General features: G+C 39.3%; 1 protein-coding gene across 1 annotated transcript in view; it reads right to left on the bottom strand.

Annotated features, from left to right (window-relative positions):
• The window catches only part of RBPMS (RNA binding protein, mRNA processing factor), a 105966-nt gene that overhangs the window by 49508 nt on the left and 30129 nt on the right, over positions 1-26329 (bottom strand). Inside the window, exons 2-4 of the mRNA XM_032213413.1 lie at positions 10093-10170; positions 6735-6773; positions 540-602 (exon numbers count right to left, since the gene is read on the bottom strand). Of these exons, the coding sequence (XP_032069304.1) occupies positions 540-602; positions 6735-6773; positions 10093-10170 (180 nt within the window). The remainder of the gene's footprint in view (positions 1-539; positions 603-6734; positions 6774-10092; positions 10171-26329) is intronic.

Genomic DNA, 26329 nt, shown 5'->3' with positions numbered 1-26329 from the left:
AGGAATATAAATAAATAAAATAATTTTTTTTAAAAACAGAAGCTGGATTACAGTCATGGAAGTCCATTGTTGGAAACGTTGAAGAACCAGATTGGGAACAGATCACCTGGATAAAGTCTATGTATTTAAGAGTTGACAACTTGGTGACCCATAATTAATCATCACTGTATTTGGCAGTTCAAAATCATTTGATTTATTCCATGGATACTTGACAGATGAACTAGATATAGCATAGAGATGTAAGTCAATCCTCTATATGCAGTACATTATATAATTATCTCCCCTTTGGTTTCATTTTTATTCTGCTAAAGTTGATCATTTCTACATGCAAATGCATTTTTAGAAGTATTCAAAGCAACAATTTGAAATTTTGATTAAAATTCCCATTTGAATTGCAGTACACGACTCTATAGATAATATGGTTCCATTTTAATATAGTCCAGAGCATCTTCCCTGAATGTATTTACATCCCTGTACTTAAGTATTTAACCATACTTAGAAAGCAACCCAATCAACTGAGACTAATACTATATACTTACATTCAAGGCATTCTTAGCAGCTTCTGCTTCTGAGCGACTATCAAAGCTAACGAAACCCACAGGCTGAAAGAAGAGAAAAATTAGAATGTTTCTGGACTATTCACAGTCAGAATTATCCATTACTTCACATGCTACTTTTAATTCAAAAATTAAGCAGAAAACCCTCATTTGATGATAGCCCAAATTAAACATGATCACATTAGCTTTAGTTCATAAACTGGTATTGATTTTTCATTGTGTAGACTTTTGTTGATTAAACTAGGAATGTCCAAACATTTCATTTCTGATTTTTTTAAAGTGTGAATTTTCATAAAATATCCCTTGTCAAATGCCGAAAGGGACTTTCCAAACATTTTGGAAGCATTTCAAATTTGAAATTCAGTGTTTTGAATTTGAAACTCCTTTTGTTTCAAGCTCAAGCGTCTCCCAAAATGCTCAAAGCATTTTGAATTTTGCATTTAAAATAGCAGTTTTCTCAACAACTCATATCTGACATATTTAAAAATAAATATTTTGGACAATTCTATTCAATGTTGTATTTTATATATCAAGTAACAATTTTAAAAGACTCTGGTTAATTTTATTTATTTCACAATCTTGGAAACTTTAGGAGATCATGCCTCCAAAATGAATCTTAAAGATTGTGAGATGTCCCATCTGTGGAAAATCATTTATCCAATATCAAAAGACTATGAAAACAAACTAAAAGAAGAAAATGATTATTTAATTATTCCAAAATGCTTCATCTACATTTTGCATTTAGAATAACAGAGTTGGAAGTGACCTTGGAAGTCTTCCTCTGCTTAGGCAGAAAACCCTACACCACTTCAGACAAATGGTTATCCAACATCTTCTTAAAAACTTCCAGTGTTGGAGCATTCACAACTTCTGGAGGAAAATTGTACCGCCGATTAATTGTTCTAAATTTATCAAGAATTAAAACAGGTCTGTTGTTTAGACTAATTTATCTATAAAAACATTAAAGCAAGGAAGTCCTTCATGAAATAATTGTACTAGAGCACTTAATTTAGTAGAAACTACAGAACAAATCTCACTTCTGTTCTTGCCTTTATTAAACACTTTACTTCCTAAGTATGTAAACAGATTTAACTTAGCAAGTGAAAAACAATCAAAATGTTTAGGCTAGGTTTCTTTTAAAGATTTTTAGACAAAAATCTGAAATTATATTTTTTAAGAATCTGCACCTATTAATATATTTTCCCATCTTTCAGTATGACTGGATACTAGTTTTTCTTTGCACAGGCAAAAATAATCACAAATATGAAAAATGGTCTTAGATAATAATACAATAATTTATCCTTCCCTAAATGTGTCATGCTGAATACAGGAAGTTTACTTGGAGAAAATAATCAACATTCAACAATTCTACTTTTAAATCTAGATTTGGGTTTTTATTGACCAATAATTTCAAATTATCTTTTTCTTTAAGATTTGGATTAGCTATCAAATGAATAACCCTGAAGATCTTTATCCTTTTTAAAAAGTGCAGCAGCAACAGCAAATCCCTATACTATATACTTTCCACTGTCATCTGTCCCTTTCATTGAATCAAACTATAAGAAGGAAATCTGCAGTCTGCAGTCAAGAGACTTTCTAAGAAAGTTTAAAGATAAACTGAAAGAAATGCAAAGGGAAGCAACAAAGAGCCACAGCACTCGGTACCCTAAAGAGCTAAAACAAAAAACTGAGGAAGAGACAACATTAGGTAATGACAGGACTGGTTTTGTTTTTGGTATAGACATTAATTTTAAAAGCCTAATGTGAAATATAAATGGAGCAAATGCTCTTAAAACAAGAAGGAAGTTATTTCAAAAAATTGAAACGAGATATAGTTTGCCTTTAAAAATGCATATTAGAAAAAAATATACAATATTTTATCTGCAAAATAATTTCAGTTATAATTAAAAAGAGAAATAAATTGTTTTATATGTAAACGCCAATTAAAACTAGAACTGATGTTGACTGATAATTATTTATTCATTCATTCAATTTCTATAGCCACTCATCTCAGTCAATGACTGGGTGGCTAACAATATAAAAACTATAAAATCAATTGGGCAATGGGCATGGTAGATATGTGGGGGTTGGAAACTATTTCCATGGTACCAAAATTGAATAATGGACATTTATACTCCAAATGAGGATAAAGTAATTTTTTACAAAAGAATTATGAACAAACTAATCATATGAAAATTGGTACTTAAGGAAGTTTGGAATGGAGTGATTTGTTGTAGAAGATCAGAAGGCTGAGCTGAAAGGCAGGGTTAAATGTATCATAAGTTTGAAATAATTGTACAGCTCCCCATGAATTTCTTTCACCCTTATTTAGCACCAATTTAGCTTTGAATGTTAGATTCTTGTGTATAGGTAACAATAACAAACTCTTCAGAGTGTTGAACTTAGGAAGGGTTACTGGTTCTTTGGGTCTGACAATTGTCCACAGAAGGACAGTATCTCTGAGAGAGATATTAAAACAGCACAAGATAAATTATCAAAACATTTTTTTGACATGATGAATAATCTAGAGTTTGTAAATGCACGAAGATACAAAAATCATGATGCAAAAGAATAAACTTATTAGTCTAAAAGACATAGATCTTTCTCAAAAATTAATATGTTTTGGATATCCAAGAATTTGACTATTAGTGTTTATAAGTGGACATACTGCCAAAGGTATTTTCAAACTTTCGTATTTAAAAGGAAACCCAATTCTTTCAGATGGAAAGTAAACAAACATTGCGGCAGAAAGAAACAATAATGAAAAATTGTAAAAAGATGTTAAAGGCATTTTTATAGTAATTTTAATAAAAGTAGAGACTAATAGTGGTTTGGGACACAAGTACAGCTTTTATGAAGGCATATTTTATACAGCATAATAGTAAAAAAAGAGACAAAAACATGATTTTGTGTCAAATAAAAATTAAAGAATTAAAGCAATCCCCCCCCCAAAGAAAATTATGCAACACCAAATTAAACTTTTATAACAGCAGTGGTCTTTGTTAATAGTAGGAGAAATGAAAGTAAAAATAAATTATGCAAAACAGAAGAATTTTAAACTTGCAAATAAGCTGGGGAAATCGTTGGTATATAAATTGAGGAACATGAGAAAAAATATTAAAATGAAAACATAGAAATATTATATTAACAGAAGAAATGCCATCAATACTACTTCAATTAATGTAAAGAAAGAGAAATTCCCCTGGAAAAATGGATGAACATTTAAAGAAACAAAAATTTCCCAAAATTACAGAAATAATTAATGAATGGATCCATTACAATAAGAAATGTTGTGAAGGTATAAAAAGGTCACAACAAGGAAAGTATCTGGACCAGATAGTTTACCAGCTTGTTATTATATTTTGAAGACAAATAACTACAACCATTGCAAAAGATAATGAACTTCATTTTACAGACTAAAAAGATACCAGACAGCTTGAAAGAGGCTAATATACCACTAATACCTAAAGAAGGTCAAGATTTCACCCGGCCAAACATTATTTCTAAATATCATTATTGAAGAATGATTGTAAGTTATTTATGATGATTTCAGTTGAGAAAATGAAGATGGTTTTATAGGACTATAATCAGTTTGAATTTTCACCTAAAAGCTGAGGGACAATATTAGAAACATATAGGATATTTTGGAATACTTTCAACAACATTATGAAAAGCAAATAACATTGATTTTTCTTGATGCAGAAAATCCTTTGACAATTTTGAATTGGACATTTATTGTTTAAAATTTTGGAATATATGGATTTGGGAGATAATTTTATCAAATGGGTAAAATCAATTTATATATAAAAAAAGTACAGTGAATTGTGAATTGAGAATAAACAAAACTTGTGAGTTACAGAAAGGGGCTAAACAAGAATGTTCCTTGTCACCATTGTTATTTATTTTAGCTTTGGAAGTATTCAACAGAGATATAAGATGAAAGAAATGCTGGAATAAAGATTAAAAGAAAAACACATACATTACTGGCATTTGCTGATGACCTGGTGATAATTTTGGAAAACCTCCTGGAAGGGGCAGAAATATTTATAGACAAATTAAAGAATTTGGGGTGTTAAATGATTTTAAAATAAATAAAAGACAGGTGTTAACAAGGAATATAAAACTGGAAAAACCAAATGGAACTGATGGGGGGGGGAATATTAAGAATAAGAAAAAAGCAAAATACTGGAATATGAAACATGAATTGTATGTAATACCAGAAATTAAGGACATGATAAGATTTATCATTTTGGGGAGAATTTATATGATAAAAATGAATGTTTTGCTAAGAATAATGTTTTCTTTTTCAAATAACATCTATTATGATAATTGATTACTATTTGAACAATGGCAAAAAGATACATCTAAAATATTATGGCAGTGGGGAAAAAGAAGAGTTAAATATATAAACTATTTTAACATGCAAAGGACCGAGGATGGGACTGCCTGAATTGAAATGACATTTTGTAGCCTGCTGCTTAGTAGGGATGGAAGAATTGATTTTTCTGAGAAATAAAGAGAATTTTAGAATTAGAAAAGCACAATCTGAGCTTTGGATGGTATGGACTTTTTAATGGTATGATAAAAGTTAAGGTTAACTTAGATTTTGAGAAATTTTATATTAAAAATGCTATAATGAGACTATGAAATAGATATAAACCCAGGTTCTGCCTGAAAATGCCTTTATGGATCTCAGCATAAGAAGCGTTTTACAGGAAAGAAACAGTAGATAGAGAAAAATGGTTAACTTATTAAGAGCTCTTCTAACAGGAATATGGAGAATATAAGATGAACTCAAAAGAGTAATTGACTGTAGCGGGATTTAGTTTTTAATGGTTTTTGTATGAATAGAAGAGAAAGATTTAAGGTCGATAATAGGACATTTGGAATTGACAACAGATGACAGAATATGAAGTTTAACTATGTACAAATGATGAACATGTATTTGCTAAAATGTAATTTAGCTGAAAGTTTGAAATGGAAAAAGAACAAATTAAAGACTGTGATTAAAATGGGCTAAGAACTTTGGACACAATACACTGATGGAACAGTGGGAAAATACCTGGTTAAAAAGACTAATATTTACATTATGTTATAATCTAAAAGATGTAATAATGGTATATGACTCCAGAAAAATTATCTAGAATGTATAAAGGTACTTTAAATGCATGTTGGACAACATGAATCATTTTTATGACTACTGGACTTGTAAAAAGGCCAGAAATTTCTGGATTCAAATACATGCAACGATACAACAAATTTTAAAGACCAACATTCAACTAAAATCAGAACTTTTCTTGCTGGGATTAGTGGACATTCAGTTAGAAAGTTAGATTATTTCCATATATGATTATTGCCACAAGACTATTATATGTGCAAAAATGAAAAGACTCTGACAAGGCCACAAGGGAGGGATGGATGGTGACGATGACAGAACTAGTAGAGATGACAAAATTAATCTGTCAGATTAGGGAAAGATCAACAACTACATTTATCAATGATTGCAAATCTCTTACATACTTTTTGCTGAAAAAAGAGGGAGAAAGCTTGTGATTTATGGGTATGAAGATTAGAAAGGGTAGCTTATGGAAAGAAGGAAATTATGATGTAACCTTAGAGACAGAGGGTGGAATATAAATGCATTTATAACTGCTGTCAAAAAGGTGGGAAGTCACCTCTTATCCCCTTGCTTTTTCTTTTCTATTTGCATTTCTCTTTTTCTTTTCTTTCTTATTTTGTTTCTGTTCTAATATTTTTGTATTTTTTATCTTGTTAAAAATGTCTTCAATAAAATTATATTTTTTAAAAGTGAGATTTGCATAATATAATAACAATCATCCCTTCTGCATGTCAGTGATCACATTTTGCAGATGAACTGGGCTGGACACAATTTTAATTTTTCAAGTACATCTATCATACATCTCTAACACAGTGATTACCGTAGTTAAAAGATAAGTACTGAATCAACTAGATAGACTGTAATGAGTTAAAACTGTGAATTCAGTTATTCTGACCACCTTCAGTGACTTTTGTTAAAAAAGAAAAAGAAATATAAAGATTACTGATATTTAAACCTCTGTGCCAAACTTTTATACCAAGTTTGCCATTTATAATTTACCGCATCTTAATAACCTCCTACGATGGTTATGATAAACATTTATTCAGTGTTAGCCTTACCTGCTTTGAAGTGAGTTTAATAAGAGAACCTTCATACCCCTGGAGAGAAAAATAAAAACTATATATGTATAAAATAATATACAAGATCTTTAGATCTGTACATTTAAATATATCAACACATTGTCACATGGTAATACTTTATCTTTATCATTCTTTATCATTTGGTTTTCTTTTAAAAGAACAGCAACCATAATTCCATAAAAAGACCTAACTATTTCATATTGCCTTAAGACAGACAATTGATTAATAATAAAATTTAACTTTGTATTCAATATTAGGATTAAAAACTGAGTTAAAATATTAATGTTATATACTATTACTTTAAAAATATTCATTATTGTTGGAACTACTTCTCTCTTACTAACCGCAATTGGGACTAGCAACTCTGTTACTAAGTGCATAGTTGTAAAGTGAAAAAAATTACATGACTCTGCCCAATATGACAGCATCTGATGACAGTTTTACTACAATCTTGGTATATGCACGCCAGCTGCCAAGAGTCCAAATCACCACCATGTGATTGAATCCATCTTGAAAACCTGTCATAAGTCTCCTTTTTCAGCACCATCATAACTTCAAACCATTGCTGAATGAGTGGTCAGTTAATGAGGATTATCCATACTGTATTTTGAATAAAGTATACAGAAAAATATATATCCTACAAATGTATATATAAAAGCAAGATCAAGTTTGTCCCAAAGGTATCTTTTTCAAAAGACAACTGAACTTTCTTGCTGGTTTTTTTTTTCTTTGAAAACGTTTCACTTTTCATCCAAGAAGCTTCTTCAGTTCTTTTTGGATGAGAAGAGAAACATTTTCAAAGATTAAAAAAACCAAGAAAATCCAGTGTCTTTTGGAAAAATACCTTTTGGGACAACCATGACCTGGATGGTTAAGAATCTCCATAGAGACTCCGTATTTGCTCTGGAGTAACACAAATAAGATATTATACCATTATGCTTAACACAGGCATTCATTCATTCCTCACAACTAAAAAGTGCCAAAATGACATCATGTGTGTTGTGCTGTCATGAGCTCCACCATTTTGTACTTACATCATGATGCAATGCACAGGAATTTGCACGGCAAGATGTTCATGTATTCAGGACTGTTCTATAATGCAAGGATTCTACTGCTCCGAAACTGGTGCTGCTGCACCAGTTGGTCCTCTCCACACAGTGGGCTTGCCAATTAACTACTGATTCAGTTCCATTCCAGAAAAAAATGCTGCACAGAGAGTGTTGCAGTCTTTTTTTTTCAGTTCTAGGGCAAAGGTTTGCCCGCTGGTGTAAACAACTGCTTTGCCATATCTGATAGTTCCCTTGTGAAGGCAAGACATTATTTCCCTATTGTTAGGTAAGATCAGTTGGGCAATTTTACTGTTGTACGCTCAGAGAATACTTAAGGAGTCCCCATCACCACCACTACATTCTGCAAACATTTATGATAAAGCAACTACAATGAGGCTGAGGACACTGCCAATTCTTCTCCATTTCGACAGCTGAGTACCCTTTCCCTTTACGCTTTCCCTCAGGGTAGAAGATTCTATGGTAGAGTTCTTTGCTGAAGCAGTCTAATATTTTCATTGTTAGCATGCAATTCACCACTGTTGCAAATTGTCCCAAGGGTAAAGGTATGTGGGAACGACCTTGAGAGACAGGGAGAAAGCCAGAGGCATGGCAAATGTGCCAGAAGGGATCCATTCTATTTCTTGAGCTGTAAAGGTGACAAGGAGAAATGTACTATCAGATTTGCAGGACTGATGTCAGCTTGTGAGGTAGTCCAGACACCCGATGAAATTGTTCCTCTTTATTGTAAGGTTACATTAACAGAATCTTGTAAGTCTGATTCTGTTTTCAAGCCATAATAAAAAGTGTGTCTGCTAAAAAACACCCCAATATTTATCATTAGATTTATCTTGCCTTTATTATTTTATAAATAGCTCAAGTCGGCAAACATACCTAATATTCCTTCTTCTTCATATTTCCCCCACAACAACCCTGTGAAGTATATTGGGCTGAAAGAAAGTGACTGGCTGAAAGTTAACCAATCGCCTTTCATGCCCAAGATAGAACTAGAATTTAGTGTCCCGATTTCTAGGCCTGAGCTGAGAATTGGTACTAGAGTTAATAGCCTAGGGCACCCATGTTACCTCAAGAAGCTTCTTGGATGACAAGCAAAATGTCTTCAAAATAAAACCAGAACGTCCAGTTGCCTGTTGAAAAAGGACCTTTGGGACGAGGGCACCCATGTTTGTTTGTTTTTAAGTTGTCAAGCACTGCCACTTCTGAATCAGCCTACAGGGAGAAACATTTGGGGGCTTCCCAGAAATAAAGATTGTTGGTCTCTATCTTTCCTGAGGCAAAATTAGTGTTTAAATGATTTAGAAAGTACCATGTGGAAGATACAATGGAAGATACCTCAGTACTAAGAAACTGCTAATAGGATATGTATTAGGGATTTGAAAAGCATTCAAAAGAGATGTTTGGCAAAGTAGGTGGGCATAAGCAAAGCACTTCTCTGTGAAGTGTTAAAGAACTCAAGTCTTCTGCAAGCTAAAAGTCTTGCAAACTACCTGGCTGTTTTAACATTTCAAACAGAGATGCTTTGTTGTTTCTAGCACATTTGGTGAAACACTTCTTTCAAATGCTTTGTACAGTCATAATAATATGTGTATAATCAAGATGTCAAACAGAAATGACACAAAAAAGATTTTTTCCCCATGACACCCGGTTTAAAGAGGGTGGGTGAGGAAATGTAATGAAGTAGATTAAAATATTTCATTACCAAGAAACATGGATTTCACACATATAAAGGCTAATATTATGCTTCCTACAAATGAAAATGAGGTTTCTCAGCCCAGTAAAAAAAACCTGTTAGATTTGTACATTTCCATTGCCGGTATTAGAAAATGAAAAAAACAACAACAGTAAAATATGCCTTGGAAGAATATGTGGTAGCACCTACAATATATGGCATGTCATTTACAGACATTATGAGCTCTACCTAATCTTTATTATCAGTAGAAGCTTGTATGTGTAACTTGGAGCTTTCTTCACACCACTGTTAATATATATAGTCATTTTCTTTGGGAATGTTTGGGCAACTTTCAGTCTCTTCGAAAGTCCTCCTAGCCAAGTTTTCAGTTGAAATAAGATATTACAATTAACTGTATTCCAAACTTTTAAAAATCCAGATACTAGGAATATTATATTCTCCTCCAGAGGAACCCGTCAGACATTACTGTGGAAATATGCCATTTATAATAACAACACAAATCACAATGTTTCTATAAATAAGCACACCAAGGCTTTTGGTCTCAGTTTTGTCTTTCAAGATTAATAGTCAAAGAAAATACCTTGAATGGTCTGAACAAGAGATACAGCTCTCGGGGTTTGATATCCAGGGGCAGACCACTGACAAAGAGTGTCCGTACCTTAATAAAAACAAAACAAAAAATCCACATCAAGAAAATGAAAGCAACTTTCTGCAAATATACTCCATATAATCAACAGTAAAGTGTAAATTTTTCCAATTTATTAAAGCTTCTCTCTCTGCAATTACACTTTCTTACTATAAATGAATGCACAAACCTGAATTTCTTTATGAAAATGACTTTCATTTAAAGTGACCAGTGTTTAAGTGTTTAAGCAGGACACCATTGATGGGGGGCGGGGGGGCGGTGTGTTCTTGATTAAAAATTTTGCCGCCTGGCGCTGCGGCTGAGGTGAAGCTGCCAAAGCTCCTGCTGGCGCCCCCGCCCGGGACCGAGCCTCCCCCTCCGCTCGGAGCACCTGAGCTGGGCACCGTGTTACACCTGCCCCCTCCTCCTCCTCCACCGTGCTTTTGAGAAGCCATGGGGCCTTTTGTTTCCTGCTCCCGCCCCCTCCGCCGCCTTCCTACTGGCTCCCCTGGCCTCATGGCTCCTCAAAAGCACGGCGGAGGAGGAGGGGGCAGGAGTAATGCGGTGCCCAGCTCAGGTACTCTGAGCGGAGGGGGAGGCACCGCTGCCACAGGCGGGGGTGCCAGCAGGAGATTGGCAGCTTCACCTCAGCCGCAGCACCAGGTGGCAAAAGTTTTAATCAATAATACACCCCCCCCCATTCCATTCCCAGAGACTCCGGGGAGGAGAGCTTGGCCAGTCATTGGAAGGCGTTTGAGAAGGAGAAAAGCAGGCAAGGAAACTTCTCAAGAAGTTCCAGAAGCAGCTGCTTCTCCTCTGGGCTGGAGCGAGGGGAGGAGAAGGAAGGAAGGAAGGAAAGACGGGAGGGAAGGAAAGAGGGGAGAGAGGCAAAAGGGAGGAAGGGGAAAGGGAGGAAGGGAAGAGAAGGGAGGGAGGGAGGACAAACCTGGCTTTCCCGAGAACGGCCTGCTCCGGGCCGGGGAGGGCGAACCAAGAAGTTTAGATGGGACTTTGCTGGAGGTTGCAAAGCAGCCTTCCCCCAATTGCCTTCCTCCAATGCCCCCCAACCCTTTCAAAAGCCACCCCATCACCAGCCTCTCCCAACCAGATCCCCGCCTGCCTCCCCTCGGCTCACCCGGACCAGGTTGCTGACGGTGGCTTGCACGGCAGCGCCCAAGAGAAGCGGGCAAAAAAAAAAACTTCCGACAGCTGAGCTGCTTGGCCTGGGACCAAGCCTCCTCCTCACTGCACTGCCGCCGCCAGAAAGCCGTCACTCTCCCTGAAGAAAAATGGCGCGTGTCAGTGTACCCACGCGCAGGAGGGGAGGGAGCCTCGCCCCTTGTCGGGCACTGCGAGTGAGCTGAGTGGAGAGAGGAAAACCACTGCCCTCTAAGGCCACATCGGGAACGACACTTCAGAGAAATAAAAACTTTTTTTTTAATGGCGTCCTTTTTAAAATTGATGATTGGGCGTCTTTTCTTTCTTTTGGAAAATCTGGACTTTTTGAACACGCCATGGGACACGGGGCAAATTATTAAAAATCGTGACTGTCCCGCCAAAAGCAGGACGTCTGGTCACCTTACTTTCATTATATATTTAAATTGCTGACTCCAATAGACAAGATCCAACCAACAGATTGGCAGTCATTGCTATCTCCAATTATTATGATTCTAATTACATTCCCTTGTGTTTCTATAGCATTTCACATAAGTAAGCAGGTTTAAAAATTTGAACAGACTCCCCATCAATTGGGAACACATTATGTATTTTAAGCTATAATGATGCTTAATATATATATATATATATATATATATATATATATATATATATATATATATATATATATAAATAAATAAATATAATATATATATATATATATATATAATATAATAATTATATATATATATAATTTGAAGCAATAGTTTTTATCTTGTGCAATGGATTTTTCTGAATATTTAGAAATGATTTTAACTAGCATGAATATGTGCATTTGTGTGGTACTATCTACTACTGACTACTACTGCCATTATAATAAGTCTTTATATTTCATAAATATGTAGAGATGTTCCTAGTTATTGTTTATTTATAAGATTTTTCAATATTACTCTGCTGCATTCTGCAATGATTTTACTTTACCTTACACAAAAGATCTGCAGCTGCTTTAAAAAAGGAAATTGTCAGGCTTCCAGTTCATTTCCTGACTTATGATTTCTACAGTTAGTAACTAATCTTCAGAATCTGGACTACTATCTCCCTTAAGTATATTCCAAACTCCTAAAAGGCCTCTCCAACTCTGTTCATATCAAACTGTGCAAAATAAAATGCCCACTATTTGTTATGTACCCTATGTTTCACCAAATCAAGCATTATTTCTGTAGCCAGATATCCTCCAGCATTAGGAAGGCCCTTAATTTAGTACATATCTACATATTATGTTGAATGTCTTGACCTAATTGGCACTGCTTTAAAAAAAAGATGTATGCTAGTTTCAGTATCACGAGAGAAGTAATGCCAGACAGGCCAAAACATTCTTCTTTTCAGCCAATTGCTCTACATGAAATATATTTGCTTTGCTTAGCCTTCTACCTCATTCTTCCATATCCTCATATCTCTTCCTGCAAAACAACAACAACAACAACTAGAAAAAGGAAAGCCAACAACAATTCTTTGTGAAGGGGGCCCTGATTAGAGAAAAACCTAGGTCTACAATTATTACAGAATAGTTCAGAAAACAATTTATGACAAAAAAGCAAACAACAACTCTCTACATTCCCATCATTCTGGATATATATCAATCAGATATCCAACACAAAAGAAGTCTAGAATAGCTGATCAGGATTTGTGCAAATACAGGCAAAAAAACCATTCGAAATAGACATTTAAATGCAAATCTAGATAAAAGTGTTCCTAGTGACAACTTAAAAGGGATGCGGTGGCTCAGTGGCTAAGACACTGAGCTTGTCGATCAGAAAGGTTGGCAGTTCGAATCCCTAGCATCGCATAACAGAGTGAGCTCCTGTTACTTGTCTCAGCTTCTGCCAACCTAGAAGTTCAAAAGCATGTAAAAATGCAAGTAGAAAAATAAGGACTACCTTTGGAAGGTAACAGCGTTCTGTGCGCCTTCGGCATTTAGTCATGCCAGCCACATGACCACGGAGACGTCTTCAGAGAGCGTTTGCTCTTTGGCTTTGAAACGGAGATGAGCATCTCCCCCTAGAGTTGGGAACGACTAGCACTTATTTGTGAGGAGAACCTTTTCCTTTACTGACAACTTTAAGTTAACTTGTTAAAGACTGAGAAAGGTATTACTGAACTCAGAAAGCCAATTTACTGGCTAAAAATATTATGTTGTTTTTTCCCAAGAGAAAAAACAAGTTTTTTTTAAAAAGTGATTAGTCCTGATAGCATGTACACGCAACTGAGTTATCTCTGCCAAGACAAATTTGGCAGTTTTTCATATGTCTCCCTTCTAATTTTACAATGTTGTTTGACCAAGAACAAAAAAAGTCCCTGTCTCCAATCTTGCAATTAGCCTACTCCTTCAAGTATGGAGTAACTAAAATATGTAAACAGTAGAAAAGACAGGCTTGTTTAAACAGAAAAACTCCACTACAGCTGAAGACATTGTTTCCCGTTGAATGCTTTCATCTTCTTTATTTTCTAAGTAAGTTAAACAGGATATTTACTTTTAACTTACTTATTTCAATCAACTAATAAGTAAAGCACTTAAATTAGGCAACAAAGCTCTTGAGTCATCTAATGTGAGATAATCTTGGTCCAAAGAAATTACCTAAATTCTCTTTTTAGTAAAGGGCAAAGGGCAATTTAAACTCCATTACTCTTGGGACTGATGTCTACAAGGCTAAAAAATTCAATGAAGAATTACTAAAAAGAAATGCAATCAGCAATTAAGTCACCTTTATATGATGAAAAACTGTACTCCACACTTTTTAGTATCATACACAACTTTCTTATATTTAATGTTCAAAGAGATTTAGTCTTGGGTCAAATAAAGAATTCTTTTAATCTAGCATTCTGTTTTCATCAGAAGTCAGCTAGGTGTGCAGTCTATAGAAAAGATAAATATGACAGAAATATTCTTTGTTGGGTCTCCCTCTGCTCTGCCTCTCTCTACTGAAGGACCATTAAATATAGTGAGTGGTGTGTGTGTGTGTGTGCCTGGGTCTGTGTCTGTGTAATACTTACAGGCATTTCTCAAGTTATGACTTAAATTCATCTCACCATTTCTGTTGCTAAGGAAAGTAGAGTTAAGTCAGTTTTGCCCCATTCTACGATTCTTTTGCCACAGTTGTTAAATAAATCACTGCCGTTATCAAGTAATCATGCAGTCATTAAGCAAATCTGGCTTCCTCCACTGACTATGCTTGTTGGAAGCCAACTAGTTACAAATGGTGATCATATGACCCCCCAGTACAGTGCAACAGTCATAAATACCTGCCAGTTGCCAAGCACTCAAATTTTGATCATGTGACCATGCTGCAACAGTCCTAAGTGTATAAACCTGTTATAAATCATTTTTTTCAGTGCTTCAAATGGTCAGTAAATGAATGATTGTAAGCGAAGGACTACCTGTATACATATATGAATAAGATTAATTTAAGATACAGTAACATAACAACTATAAAGTCTATAAAACTTATTGAGCTGATCTAGCTGACTATACCTATAAAACCTATTATCTATAAGACCTGTCTATTTTATTACCTGTCTATTTTACATTCCTTGGTTATGCGTAAGTGAATTTCTTCAATTTTGCATTTTCTCTGTTGTTATCTATGTTCTTGTGAGTTTTGCTTATTTTCATTAAGAAAGTAAAGTTGATTTGTTGCTGCCAAATAATCCGCAACCCATATTTTCATGTGTTAAATAATCAAGGAACATGAATCAGAAGCCTACATCTACAACCCAAAGTGTCTACACAGGAGTTAACTTGCCCTCACTATCACTGAAAGAAAAGTGCATTGTTCCAAACTAGGGTACAATCAGAGAGAGATACGCCAGCAGCTAAATCCAACAGCTTCATGGTATTGTACACAGTAATGAAGTTGGAAGCCCAAAGGTACTGGTATATGGAAAGAAATTCAAAGCCTTCCAAAACGACTTTATAAATACTTAATGACTTTCTTCACACTAAAAGACATTTTTGTTCTTTTGCACTTCTTTCTGGTATTAATGAAGTGCTTTAAGCACAAACTACATTCAAATCTAGCACTCTGGAATTCCACAAGACCTTTGTACAAGTAAAGGCAGTCTCGACTTACAACCATTTGATAAGTGACCATTTGAAGTCATAACAGCTCTGGAAAAAAGTGATTTATGTTCGATACTCACAATTAAGACGGTTGCTGCACCACACAATTGTGTGTTTAAAAATTGGGAGCTTGGCAACTGGTGTGTATTTATGATAGTTGCAGCATCCCAGGGTCATGTGATCACCATGCCAGCTTCTGAGAAGCAAAATCAATGGGGGAACCTAGATTCATTTAACAACTGCACTGAAGGGGGGGGGGGTGGAGTTCATAAAATTGGGTATGACTCATTTAATAATCATCTTGCTTCAATAATGGAAATTTTGGTCTGAAATGTGGTTGTAAGTTGAGGACTATCTGTACTTGACTTACGATCATTCATTTAGTGACCATTTGAAATTATGATGGTGCTGAATGAAGGGATGCTAACCCTTGCTTGAACTTTGAAGATCTACAGACAAAAGTTTGCTTCCAGGTCTTTCACTTCTCCCATCAATCAACTTGTCTTTTAAAATAATTATTTTAAAATAATCTTTAATGAGAAAGTTAAAACCCATATTAAAATGGGAAGCACTTTGAGTAATATAGTTTAATGAATCCTATGAAAATAGTTTATGTAGAAAAAGTATTATAATCAACATTTAATGTTATTATTTATTTATTTTGCAATATTTGCATATTTCTTGTCAAAGACATTCTGGGCTAGGCACAGAAAAGCAAAAACTGAATATCTTAAGATATATTACAAACATTCACAATAATAATTATGAGATGATTGCCCACACAGTCCACAGATCAAAGAAAGGACCATTGAAACACAATGTTTATTTTTTATTCTTGGACCGAAATCCTAATAACTTTAGAAGAGTAAGAAGAAAAATTCAGCCACATTGTTACATGCAGAAAATTACTCCTTTGGCCTTTAAGATCCTGCCATTATTCCATTTACACCTCACTAGTCACTGAGTCATGTACTTTTCATATATGCATGTACATAAATATCTGCCTAGGAGTGTAACATTTTCTAAGCACATTTTTTGGTATTTGATTTAGTTTTATAATGCCACCATTAATGTTTGTTTTGGTTTTTTTAGGGTTTTTTATTTATAGTTTTTTCCATTCCTACTCTATTTATAGCATTATAACAAGCTATTTCCTTTACTTTTATTTTTAATTTGAACCTTGTAATTTGTAACTTATTTTAATTTGAACTTTGTAATGTTAATTAATTGTACAAAATGTTGGTCAGGGACTATAGAAATAAAGATTATCTGATTTAAGTCAGGCAGTGTCAGATGGGGATTTTAAAAATCCTTCCTCCTCTTTGCTCTTTGGAACAATTGAGGAATCTCACTTCAAAGATTTTTTTCTATTAGCATCTTGAAAGTACTGTAGGCAATAAATTAATTAGAGAAAATATTTTTCTTTCAGACCTAATAAAAACCATGCTGAATGTTGTTAGCTTCAAAGAGATCTGAATTTTGATAAATTCATATCATTCCATGTCATTCAATAATTTATTGCTGGATCTACTTAGGCAATTAAGGAAAACTCTTTCCCATAATTTTCCTTCATTCTTCTTGAAGACCAACTATTTTTCATGCTTCTTGGTTTCTTGAAACAGAAATAGTTCATGGGGATGGGGGTGGGTAGGTGGGTGGAAGCAAGTAGGACTGTCCTAGGAGAAGGACTCAAAAGGTTTAACAAAGTGAACAGTATCTATATATCTTGCCATGTGGAAAACTCCTAAAGAAACTTAGGAAATCTCTATTTTCAATTATACAGCATCTCAGTAAAGAGTAGTATAACGAGGAAGGAGTGATCCGTATAGTAAAATATCAATGTCTTAACTAAGGTGACCAGACGTCCCGATTTTGGTGGGACAGTCACGATTTCTAACAATTTGTCCCATGTCCCGGGGTGTTTTTAAAAAGTCCCGATTTTCTGGCTTCATGTTGAAAGCCCAGTGGATTTGCTTAAGAAATCCTAACCGGGGCAAGACAAAAGACACTCTGTCTAACCTCTCTCTCTGTCTCAGTACTTTCATTGAAGATATTAAAACGTTAAAGCAAGAAAACGGACCCCCCCGCCCCTTACCTCCTTCTATAAGAAAAGATGACCCAGTACCATAGAGCTCCAGGAAACACTTTGGCTAGAGAAGTAGCGACTGTTTCTTCCTGGATTTTCCGGATGGGAGGGGCACGGAGGTTGGAAGTCAGCTCTTGTGGGAAAAATGGTATATGTTTAAGGTGACCAGATTTTCAGATTGGTAAAGAGGGACACCTTTGACCGGGGGGGGGGGGGGCTTGATTAAAAATTTTATACGGAGCAAAAATAATATTGTAATATTTTTTTATTTCAACATAACTACAATTTACAAATATAAATTCTGGATTGACTTGGAGTGCCTGCCTGCTGATAAGTGAGCTGGGTTTTTTCCTTTTATTTTTTTAATGTATTTTAAAATAATATTTTATTTATTGTGCATAGGATTTTTTAAAATAGTTTTATTCTGTGTGGATTCTTTTTTTTTAAATTGTCTTAGACTATTTAAAAAAAGATTCTATCCAAAATAAATTGAAGTGAAACCATTTTTAAAAATTCTATGCACAATACTTTGAAATATATTGTGCATAGAATTTTTTAAAAATAGTTTTACTTCAATTTATTCTGTGTGGAATAGTTTGAAATGTTTTACTTCAATTTATTCTGTGTGGATTCTTTTTTTAAATTGTCACACTTAGTGATCGTTGCAGCATCCTTGTGGTCACGCAATCAAAAGTTTGATGTTTGGCAACAGTTACAATTTATATTTGTAAATTGTAGTTATGTTGAAATAAAAAAAATATTACAATACTATTTTTGCGTTGTATGAAAATTTTTCTTGCTCCGTATAAAATTTTTAATCAACCCCCCCCCCCCCCCGGTCAAAGGTGTCCCTCTTTACCAATCTGAAAATCTGGGCACCTTAGTCTTAACTCATTTTTTTTCTGATACAGAAACAAAGCATCTACCGCAGACAAAAGTAACCTTAAATGCTGAGCACAGTGAAGTAGGATAATGTGGACTGTAAAAAACAAACAACCCAAATAACATTGAATATTTCTTTCCTTATTAAAAATGTTTTCCAAGCCACACTGAAAACTGCAGAAGGTCAGAGGGGCTCTGCACAAATATCATATGAAGAACACTCTACATCCAGTGCCCAGTGTGCTTGATAGGATCGGGAGCTATTTCCTAAATCATTCTGAACTGGTTACCGCAAATTCTGTGGGAACTGTGAGAATGACAACAATCATCACTGGCCTGTGTACCAGCCCTTCCACATAAAGATTTTATGCCTTTTCAAAGACACTGGTCTGTCTGATAAGATGACATAGGCTTACTATGAGAGATGAACTGGCTTCCCACCTTCCTGACTTTGCGTCACTTTGAAAGTGAATTTGTCTGAAATGGTATAGGGTTTCCTGCCTAGGCAGGGGATTGGACTAGAAGACCCCCAAGGTCCCTTCCAACTCTGCTACTGTATTGTATTGAAGTAAAGCTGATCTTTCTTTCTTTTTATTTTTATTTTGCAATGCTGGAACTTCTATTCTATCCACCCTTCAATAGGCAGGAATTCTTGCTTCTCTTGTGCTTTGCAGCTCCTGAGCTCAAGGAAGTCATTATATTTTAAGAAAGTTACTTGAGGAAAGCTAAAACAAAAACAAGCAGTATCTTGATGCCTTTATGGTGACTTTATGGTGAATTTACACAACTCTTGTCAATTTCATCCCTAATTTCTAGCTGCATGGCAAGAGAACAATGTGGACCAACTTGTCCATGGATGTCCAGGAAGAAAGGATGACATAAAGAGTGTCAGAAAGCAAGCAGTAATTTTAGCAAGCAGATTTTTGACACATTATTTAATTTTCTGCCACCACTTCTTAAGTAGTGAAGAATAAGCTAAAGAATTTAAAACATACTGGGAATAGTGAGTTATAAATACAGTATATGTATGCTGTGAGCCTCTATCATCAATCATATACTTCGAACAATAAAGTAAGTATTGTTTTCCTTGTGTTTACCCACGTATTTTAGTTGGATGCTTTTGATTTTTTAAGTCATACATATATTCCACGATGATAATAAAAAGTTGGCAAATCTATTTTCACTAACATAAATAGAATTTATCCCACATACTGCCAAGAAAAGCTGGTGGAAAAAAATATCAATAAAGTTCAGCAGGGGATAATGGAAACAAACCCCCAGCAGAAAAAATTCCTGGGACTAAGAGAAGCAGGAACTGCATAATATCTTATAATTTATTTGGCCAGGGACCAGAACATTAGAACAAGATTTCCCCATAAATGGAGAAAGAAACTGATGCCAGGGCATCTGTATATCAGCACTAATCTGAGATGCTGAATTTCCAAGAGTCATAGGCTTGGGGCCAAATCAATCTAACTTGCTGCACTCCGTCCTCACATAAAATATCCAACACAATGAGAAGTGATTCCTGGGTTTTCATTTTATCTGCATTATTTAGATATGTGTTTTCCAATTACACTGGTACTCTATATACATGAAAGTTACTTCTGCAAGCAGTTTCCTTAATGACCTACAGTTTGCCCACAATATTTGCAGAAAATCTTGCTCTATTCACTCCCTACTGACAACCAGACAGACTATCTGAATGAAATAGGAGAAAGACTTAGCACGAGGAACACAATTTTGTCCAGTACTATAAACAAGGAGGAAAATGTTTAAAGATGCTTTTTGTTAAAACAATTTATAAGGCTACCTAATAATCAATAAAAATAAAAACCTTTTTGTATATTACTGCCCACAGGACAGATAACCATTTGTGACTTCATAGAAAATAAGAAGACTAAGATCTGAACTAGTTTTGAACTCTCCCATAATCCTCGTATCAAAGAACCCATAAATCTTTCTAAGTGGGAGGGACCATTGGACTTACCTGAAGGGTCGTTTTCAGGGCGCTGCGAAGGAGAATCCAAGCAAGGGTTAAATACAGCCAAACTGCTCAGAACTGAATTGAAACTTTAAGCCATGCCTCTGATGCTGATTATCCTCAGATTTTTGAAATGAAGACATGGAACCGTTGCGCGCTGAGAAGTCCAACAAGTAATCCAACGATCACACAACAAACAAGTCCAACTGGAACTGCAACTGAACATGAAACAGCAGAGCCAGACCCCTGGGCAGGGTGGACTCTCCTTTGCAGTGCCCTGAAAACGACCCTTCAGGTAAGTCCAATGGTCCTTTTCCAGGACGCTGCTCAGGAGAGTCCAAGCAAGGGACATACCCAAGCTAAATGTCACTAGGGCGGGAAGCAGAAGCAGTCAGGGTCTCTCCGCTGGAATGAATACCCTGCAGCACACGCCTCCCAAAGGCCCCTTCTGCTGAAGCAAACTTGTCCAACTTATAATTCCGCACAAACGGAGACAAGGAAGTCCAGGTGGCCACTCTGCAAATTTCCTCAATCGGAGCCCGAGTCGCCCAGGCTGCCGTGGTGGCAGCGCTTCTAGTCGAATGCGCTGTGATGCGATGGGGCACCGGTTTAGACTGCAGAACATGAGCAAGGGCGATGCAGGCCCTAAGCCAACCGCCAATGGCAGACGAGGACACCTTCCGGCCTTGAGAAGATGGTTGGAAGGAGATGAACAGTGACTCAGAACGCCGGAAGCTGGCCGTATCTGCAAGTGTCCTGCGGACATCCAACTTGTGCCAGGGCTTCTCACGGGGATGCCTGGGATGTGACAGAAGTCAGGAAGGATGACCTCCTGAGCCCGATAAAACCAAGAATTAATCTTGGGGATGAAAGATGGATCCAGTCTGAGGATAACTCTGTCTTGTTGAATCAGGCACAAGTCCTCATGGACTGACAAGGCAGTGAGTTCAGAAATACGCCTAGCCGAAGTGATGGCGATGAGGAACACAGTCTTAAACGTCAAATGCTTCATGCTGGCTGTCCGGAGGGGCTCGAGAGGAGACTCGACAAGGACACGTAAGACCACGTTAAGGTCCCAAGTCGGATACCTGTGAACCATAGGAGAGCTCAGGTTAGTAGCCCCCCGGAGAAAACTGTGGATGGTGGGATGACGGTCAAGGGACAACTGACTTTAAGGAACCAGGATGGTGGAAAACGTCGCCACCTGATGGCGGAGCGTGTTGGGTGCCAAACCTTTGTCATGTCCGTCCTGTAGAAAGTCCAGAATAACAGGAATCGACGCAGAGGGAGCCGAGATCCCCCGAGAAGCACACCAACTAACGAAGGCCCTCCAAGTAGCATCGTAGATCTGAGTCGTAGAAGGACGACAGGATTTGATTTTGATTTGATTTGATTTGATTTGATTAACATTTATAGGCCGCCCTTTTCCCTGAGGGGACTCAGGGCGGCTTACATAAAATAGGGAGGGGGGGGGTACAAAACAATAAACATAAAACAATACATGAGAGTAAAATAGTACACAACATTCATTCATCATCCGGGTGGGGACAGATTGTGGTCTTTATCCCCAGGCCTGACGGGATAGCCAGGTCTTAAGGGCTGTGCGGAAGGTCTGGACGGTGGTGAGGGTACGAATCTCCATGGGGAGATTGTTCCAAAGGGTCGGAGCTACTACTGAAAAGGCTCTCCTCCGTGTGGTTGCCAGTCGACACTGACTGGCAGATGGAACTCGGAGGAGGCCTAATCTATGCGATCTTATTGGTCGCAAGGAGGTAATTGGCAGGAGGCGGTCTCTCAAGTACGCAGATCCACTACCATGAAGGGCTTTATGAGTGGTAAGTAGCACCTTGAAGCGCACCCGGAGATCGACAGGTAGCCAGCGCAGCTCGCGGAGGATAGGTGTTATGTGGGCGAACCGAGGTGCACCCACAATCACTCGCGCGGCCGCATTCTGGACTAGCTGAAGTCGCCGGATGCTCTTCAAGGGCAGCCCCATGTAGAGCACGTTGCAGTATTCCAGCCTTGAGGTCACAAGGGCTCGAGTGCACAAGGGCAGGATGCCTGGATGGTAGAAATCACCTTGGTGGAAAGGTTGTCCCTGCTCAGGAGATCCCTCTCAAGTGCCAGACGTCTAGCTGCAGGCACTGGGGCTCCGGATGTTGAAGGGCCCCCTGACTGAGAGAGATCTCCTGAGGCGGAATCCGCCATGGATCTTCAACGGAAAGGCTCACCAGGTCGGCCAACCAGCTCCTCCTGGGCCAGAAGGGAGCCACCAGCAGGATCTCCGCCCTCTCCGCCAGGATCTTCCGGATGACTCGGGGAAGCAGTGGTAATGGTGGGAAGGTGTAGAGTAAGACCCGGAGCCAAGGGCAGTGGAGGGCATTGACCCCTTCGGCCCTTGGGTCATGAAATCTTGTGAAAAACCTGGGAAGGTGCGAGTTGGCCGCCATGGCAAACAGGTTCACCTGAGGGCAACCAAATCTCTGAACTAGGCGCTGGAACAGCCGTGGATGAAGGCGCCACTCCAAGTGGTCGACTGTGGCCCTGCTCAGTCAGTCTGCTTGGGTGTTGGTCGTGCCAGAGATGTGCTCTGCCTGAATGGAGAGAAGATGTTTCTCCGCCCACCGACCTAGGTCATCGGCCTCCGACATCAGGGACCTGGAATGCATACCCCCCTGGCGGTTGATGTGCGCCTTCGTCGCAACATTGTCCATCAACACCCTCATGTGATGACCCCGAATGCCAACCTGAAAGCGAATTAGGGTCAACCGGACCACTCTCAGCTCCAGCCAGTTGATGCTGTGCAATGCCTCAGCCAAGGACCACCTGCCTTGAGCAATCTGATTGCGGAAATAGGCCCCCCAACCGTACAGGCTGGCATCCGTCGTGATGGTGAGCTGGGTTGGCTCCTTGAACAGGGACCCCTTCATCAGGGCTGGAGACATCCACCACCTGAGCGAACGATGTACCTTCATGGAAAGTAGGATGAACTGTGGTGAACTGCTTTTGTTGGCCCTTTGGTAAGGGAGTAGGAGCCACTGGAGAGGTCAAGAATGAAGTCATGCCCACAGGATGATGGACAGGCACGAGATCATCTTGCCTAGGAGTTGTGACAGCTGAACGACCTTGGCCTGGGAGGATCGCTGCATCTGTGCGACCTTCTCCCTGAGGCTCGCCACCCTCTCCAGTGACAGGAAGACCTGGCAGGCGACGGTGTTGATGACGGCCCGTAGGTGTTGCAGCCTGGTCGTCGGACGAAGGTGGCTCTTCTCCAAGTTGATGGAGAAACTGTGGTCTTGAAGTACCTGCATCGTGTATTGCAGGTCTCGGCGCCCCTGCTGGTAGGATGATGATTGAAGGAGGACATCGTCTAGGTAACAATGCAGCCGCACTGGATGGGATCTGAGGAAAGCCGCCACTGCTGCGAGGATCTTTGTGAGTATCCTGGGGGCCGATGACAGGCCGAACAGCAGGGCTCAGTATTGGTAGTGCTGACCTGCGTAGGTGAACCTCAGGTACCTGCGATGGGCTTTGTGGATGGGAACGTGGAGGTAGGCCTCTTTGAGATCTATGGAGGTTAAGATGTCTCCCAGCCTGATGCAGCCCAGAATAGATTGGAGGGACTGCATCTTGAACCTCCGATAGGTGATGTGATGGTTCAACCTCTTTAGATCTAGGATCCCCCTCCACCCCCTGGAGCTTTTGGGAACCAGGAACAGGATAGAGTAAAACCCTGACCCTTCCTGTCTTGCTGGAACTGGCTCTATGGCCCTGATCTCCCTGAGGTGCCTGACTTCCTGCTCAATGAGGGACCATTTGACCGGGCATGAGGGAATGGGGCATCTGATGAAGTGACGAGGGGGAGGGGAGAGGAACTCCAAGGTGAGTCCCAGCTGGATTGTTTGCAAGACCCACTGATCCGACGTGATCTGCTCCCACTGGGCGTGAAACAACTGGAGCCACCCTCCAATGGGAGCCGACCAGCAACAGTCACTTATACCTCCTGAAGGGGCGGGAACCAGAGCCCCCTCGAAAGGGGTGATGAGAATAGTGCTGCTGGCGACCCCTGTCCCGGAAAGACTGGCGATCCTGGGGCCTATCTGACTGCTGGTTAAAAGGCCTCTGCGACTGAGCGGAGCCAGAGGAAGACTCCGTGTTCCGAAAGGGCTGCCTCCTGTAGGAGTAAAAACCCTTCCTGTCAGATTTCTTGGTAACCGACAGCATCACCTTCTTTTTGTCCTTGTTTTCAACTAGGACCGGATCCAGGACCTCCTTGAAAAGCTTGTCACCCTTGAAGGGAGCAGACACTAACTTCCACTTGGAATGCATGTCAACGTTCCAGTGCCTCAGCCACAAGAAACGCCTGGTGGTAACATTAGAAGCCAGGGCCCGAGAGGCAAACTTAGCTGCGCTTAGGGTGGCATCCGCGGTGTACTCTGTGGCCACGATGATCTTATTAATGTCCTGGCACAACTTGGTGTTCCTAACTGGAACTCTGGCCAAGAGCTGCCTCAACCAGAGGAGAGCGGCCCTGGAGAGAAAAGAGGCAGAGGCGGATGTCTGAATCGCCCATGCAGCAGCCTAACGTGTCTTGTGGCAGGCATTTTTATCTTGTCTTGAGACCCTCCAGAAAGTCGGGTGGAAGCACGGAGGTCAAGGTAAGCGCCGCCACAGGAGGATCGATGGGGGCAGCTTAAGGAGATCCTCAAGACTAGCATCTACCATGTACAGTCTCTTATCATTGTTACTGGGGGTAGCCATAGTGGCTGGTTGAGCCCACTGCTTCAAGGCACCAAATCAAGAAAGAGTTTGGGGACAGGCACGATTTTCTGAGCCGAAACAGGCTCCTCAAACAAATCCCCAGATAAATCCTCCGGATCAGCAGTAGCTTGAACCGGGGGGGGGGGTGTAGACCCCATGCGGGTGGCTAACTTAGCCTTATGCAAAATGGTTTTGAAATTGGCCAATTTAAAAAGTCCCAATGATGTGGGTTTTTCGGTGGTGGCACCTTCCTCCTCAGAGAACTCAGCCTCCTGTCTAGGAAGAATGTCCTCCCCCTCCTCCTAGTCCGAATCCTCAAAACTCAAAGAGGAATGGGGGAAATGAGATATAAGTGGAGGAGATGCGGCCCTGGCAACCGGCTGGGGCTGGAGGTGCTTGGTTTTGCGGGTACATTTGCCCGTATGCATCATGCCTGCTTCAATGCCCTGGGAAATGGCTCTATTAATAACCTCCTGCATCTCAACTGACAGGTCAGGCCCTAGATCCTCCCTGGGGCGAACCCTGAAGTCGGGCCTGGGAGGTGGGCTGAAACCTCCTCCAGATCCGAAGGACAAGCAAAAAGATCCGCCTGATCCGCCATTGAAGGCCCCGGAGAAACTGGCATTGCCATGGAGGCCGTGGGTGAAAACTCCCGTTCCTCCTCCTCACTATCTGAAATAGGCCTTGACTGAGCTGGTGGAACCTCCAAAGAGGGCTCCTCAGGAGACAGAATGGGAGGCCTGTGCCTGGTGCTGGGCCTTGGAGAATTGTTTTTCAAGAGCCTTCTGGCGAAGCAATGCGTCCTTGTCTGGGCCCGCTCCCTGCTTAGGCCCCGCGTAGAGTATGGCTTTGATCCTCTGATGGCCTCCCGGGCAGCCATGCCGGCCTGCCTGGAGAAAGCCCTGGATGACCCCCCAGCCTGGCTAGGCTCCTCTGGCACCTGATCAGCCATGTAGAATACTGTGGATGATGAAAGGGATTTCCTCCACTCACCACCTTGCAAAGCCCTCCGCAGACCTGAAACGCTCAAGAGAGACGCAAGAGGTCATAGCACCTGAGTCAGGCAATTTGATAATAAGCGCAAGCGTTAAATGCTCCCAGCACCTGCAGGAATAGAGGTCTGTGACCAGGAGGCCCCAATCCTTGCCGCTCTGAGAGAAGGTTAAGCCAAATTGCCAGCCAGGCCAGACAAGAAACGCACACGCGG

Source organism: Thamnophis elegans, chromosome 3, assembly GCF_009769535.1.
Source record: "Thamnophis elegans isolate rThaEle1 chromosome 3, rThaEle1.pri, whole genome shotgun sequence".
NCBI lineage: Eukaryota > Metazoa > Chordata > Lepidosauria > Squamata > Colubridae > Thamnophis > Thamnophis elegans.
Note: the sequence above shows the minus strand (reverse complement) of the source record. Positions and strands in the feature narration are given on the sequence as shown.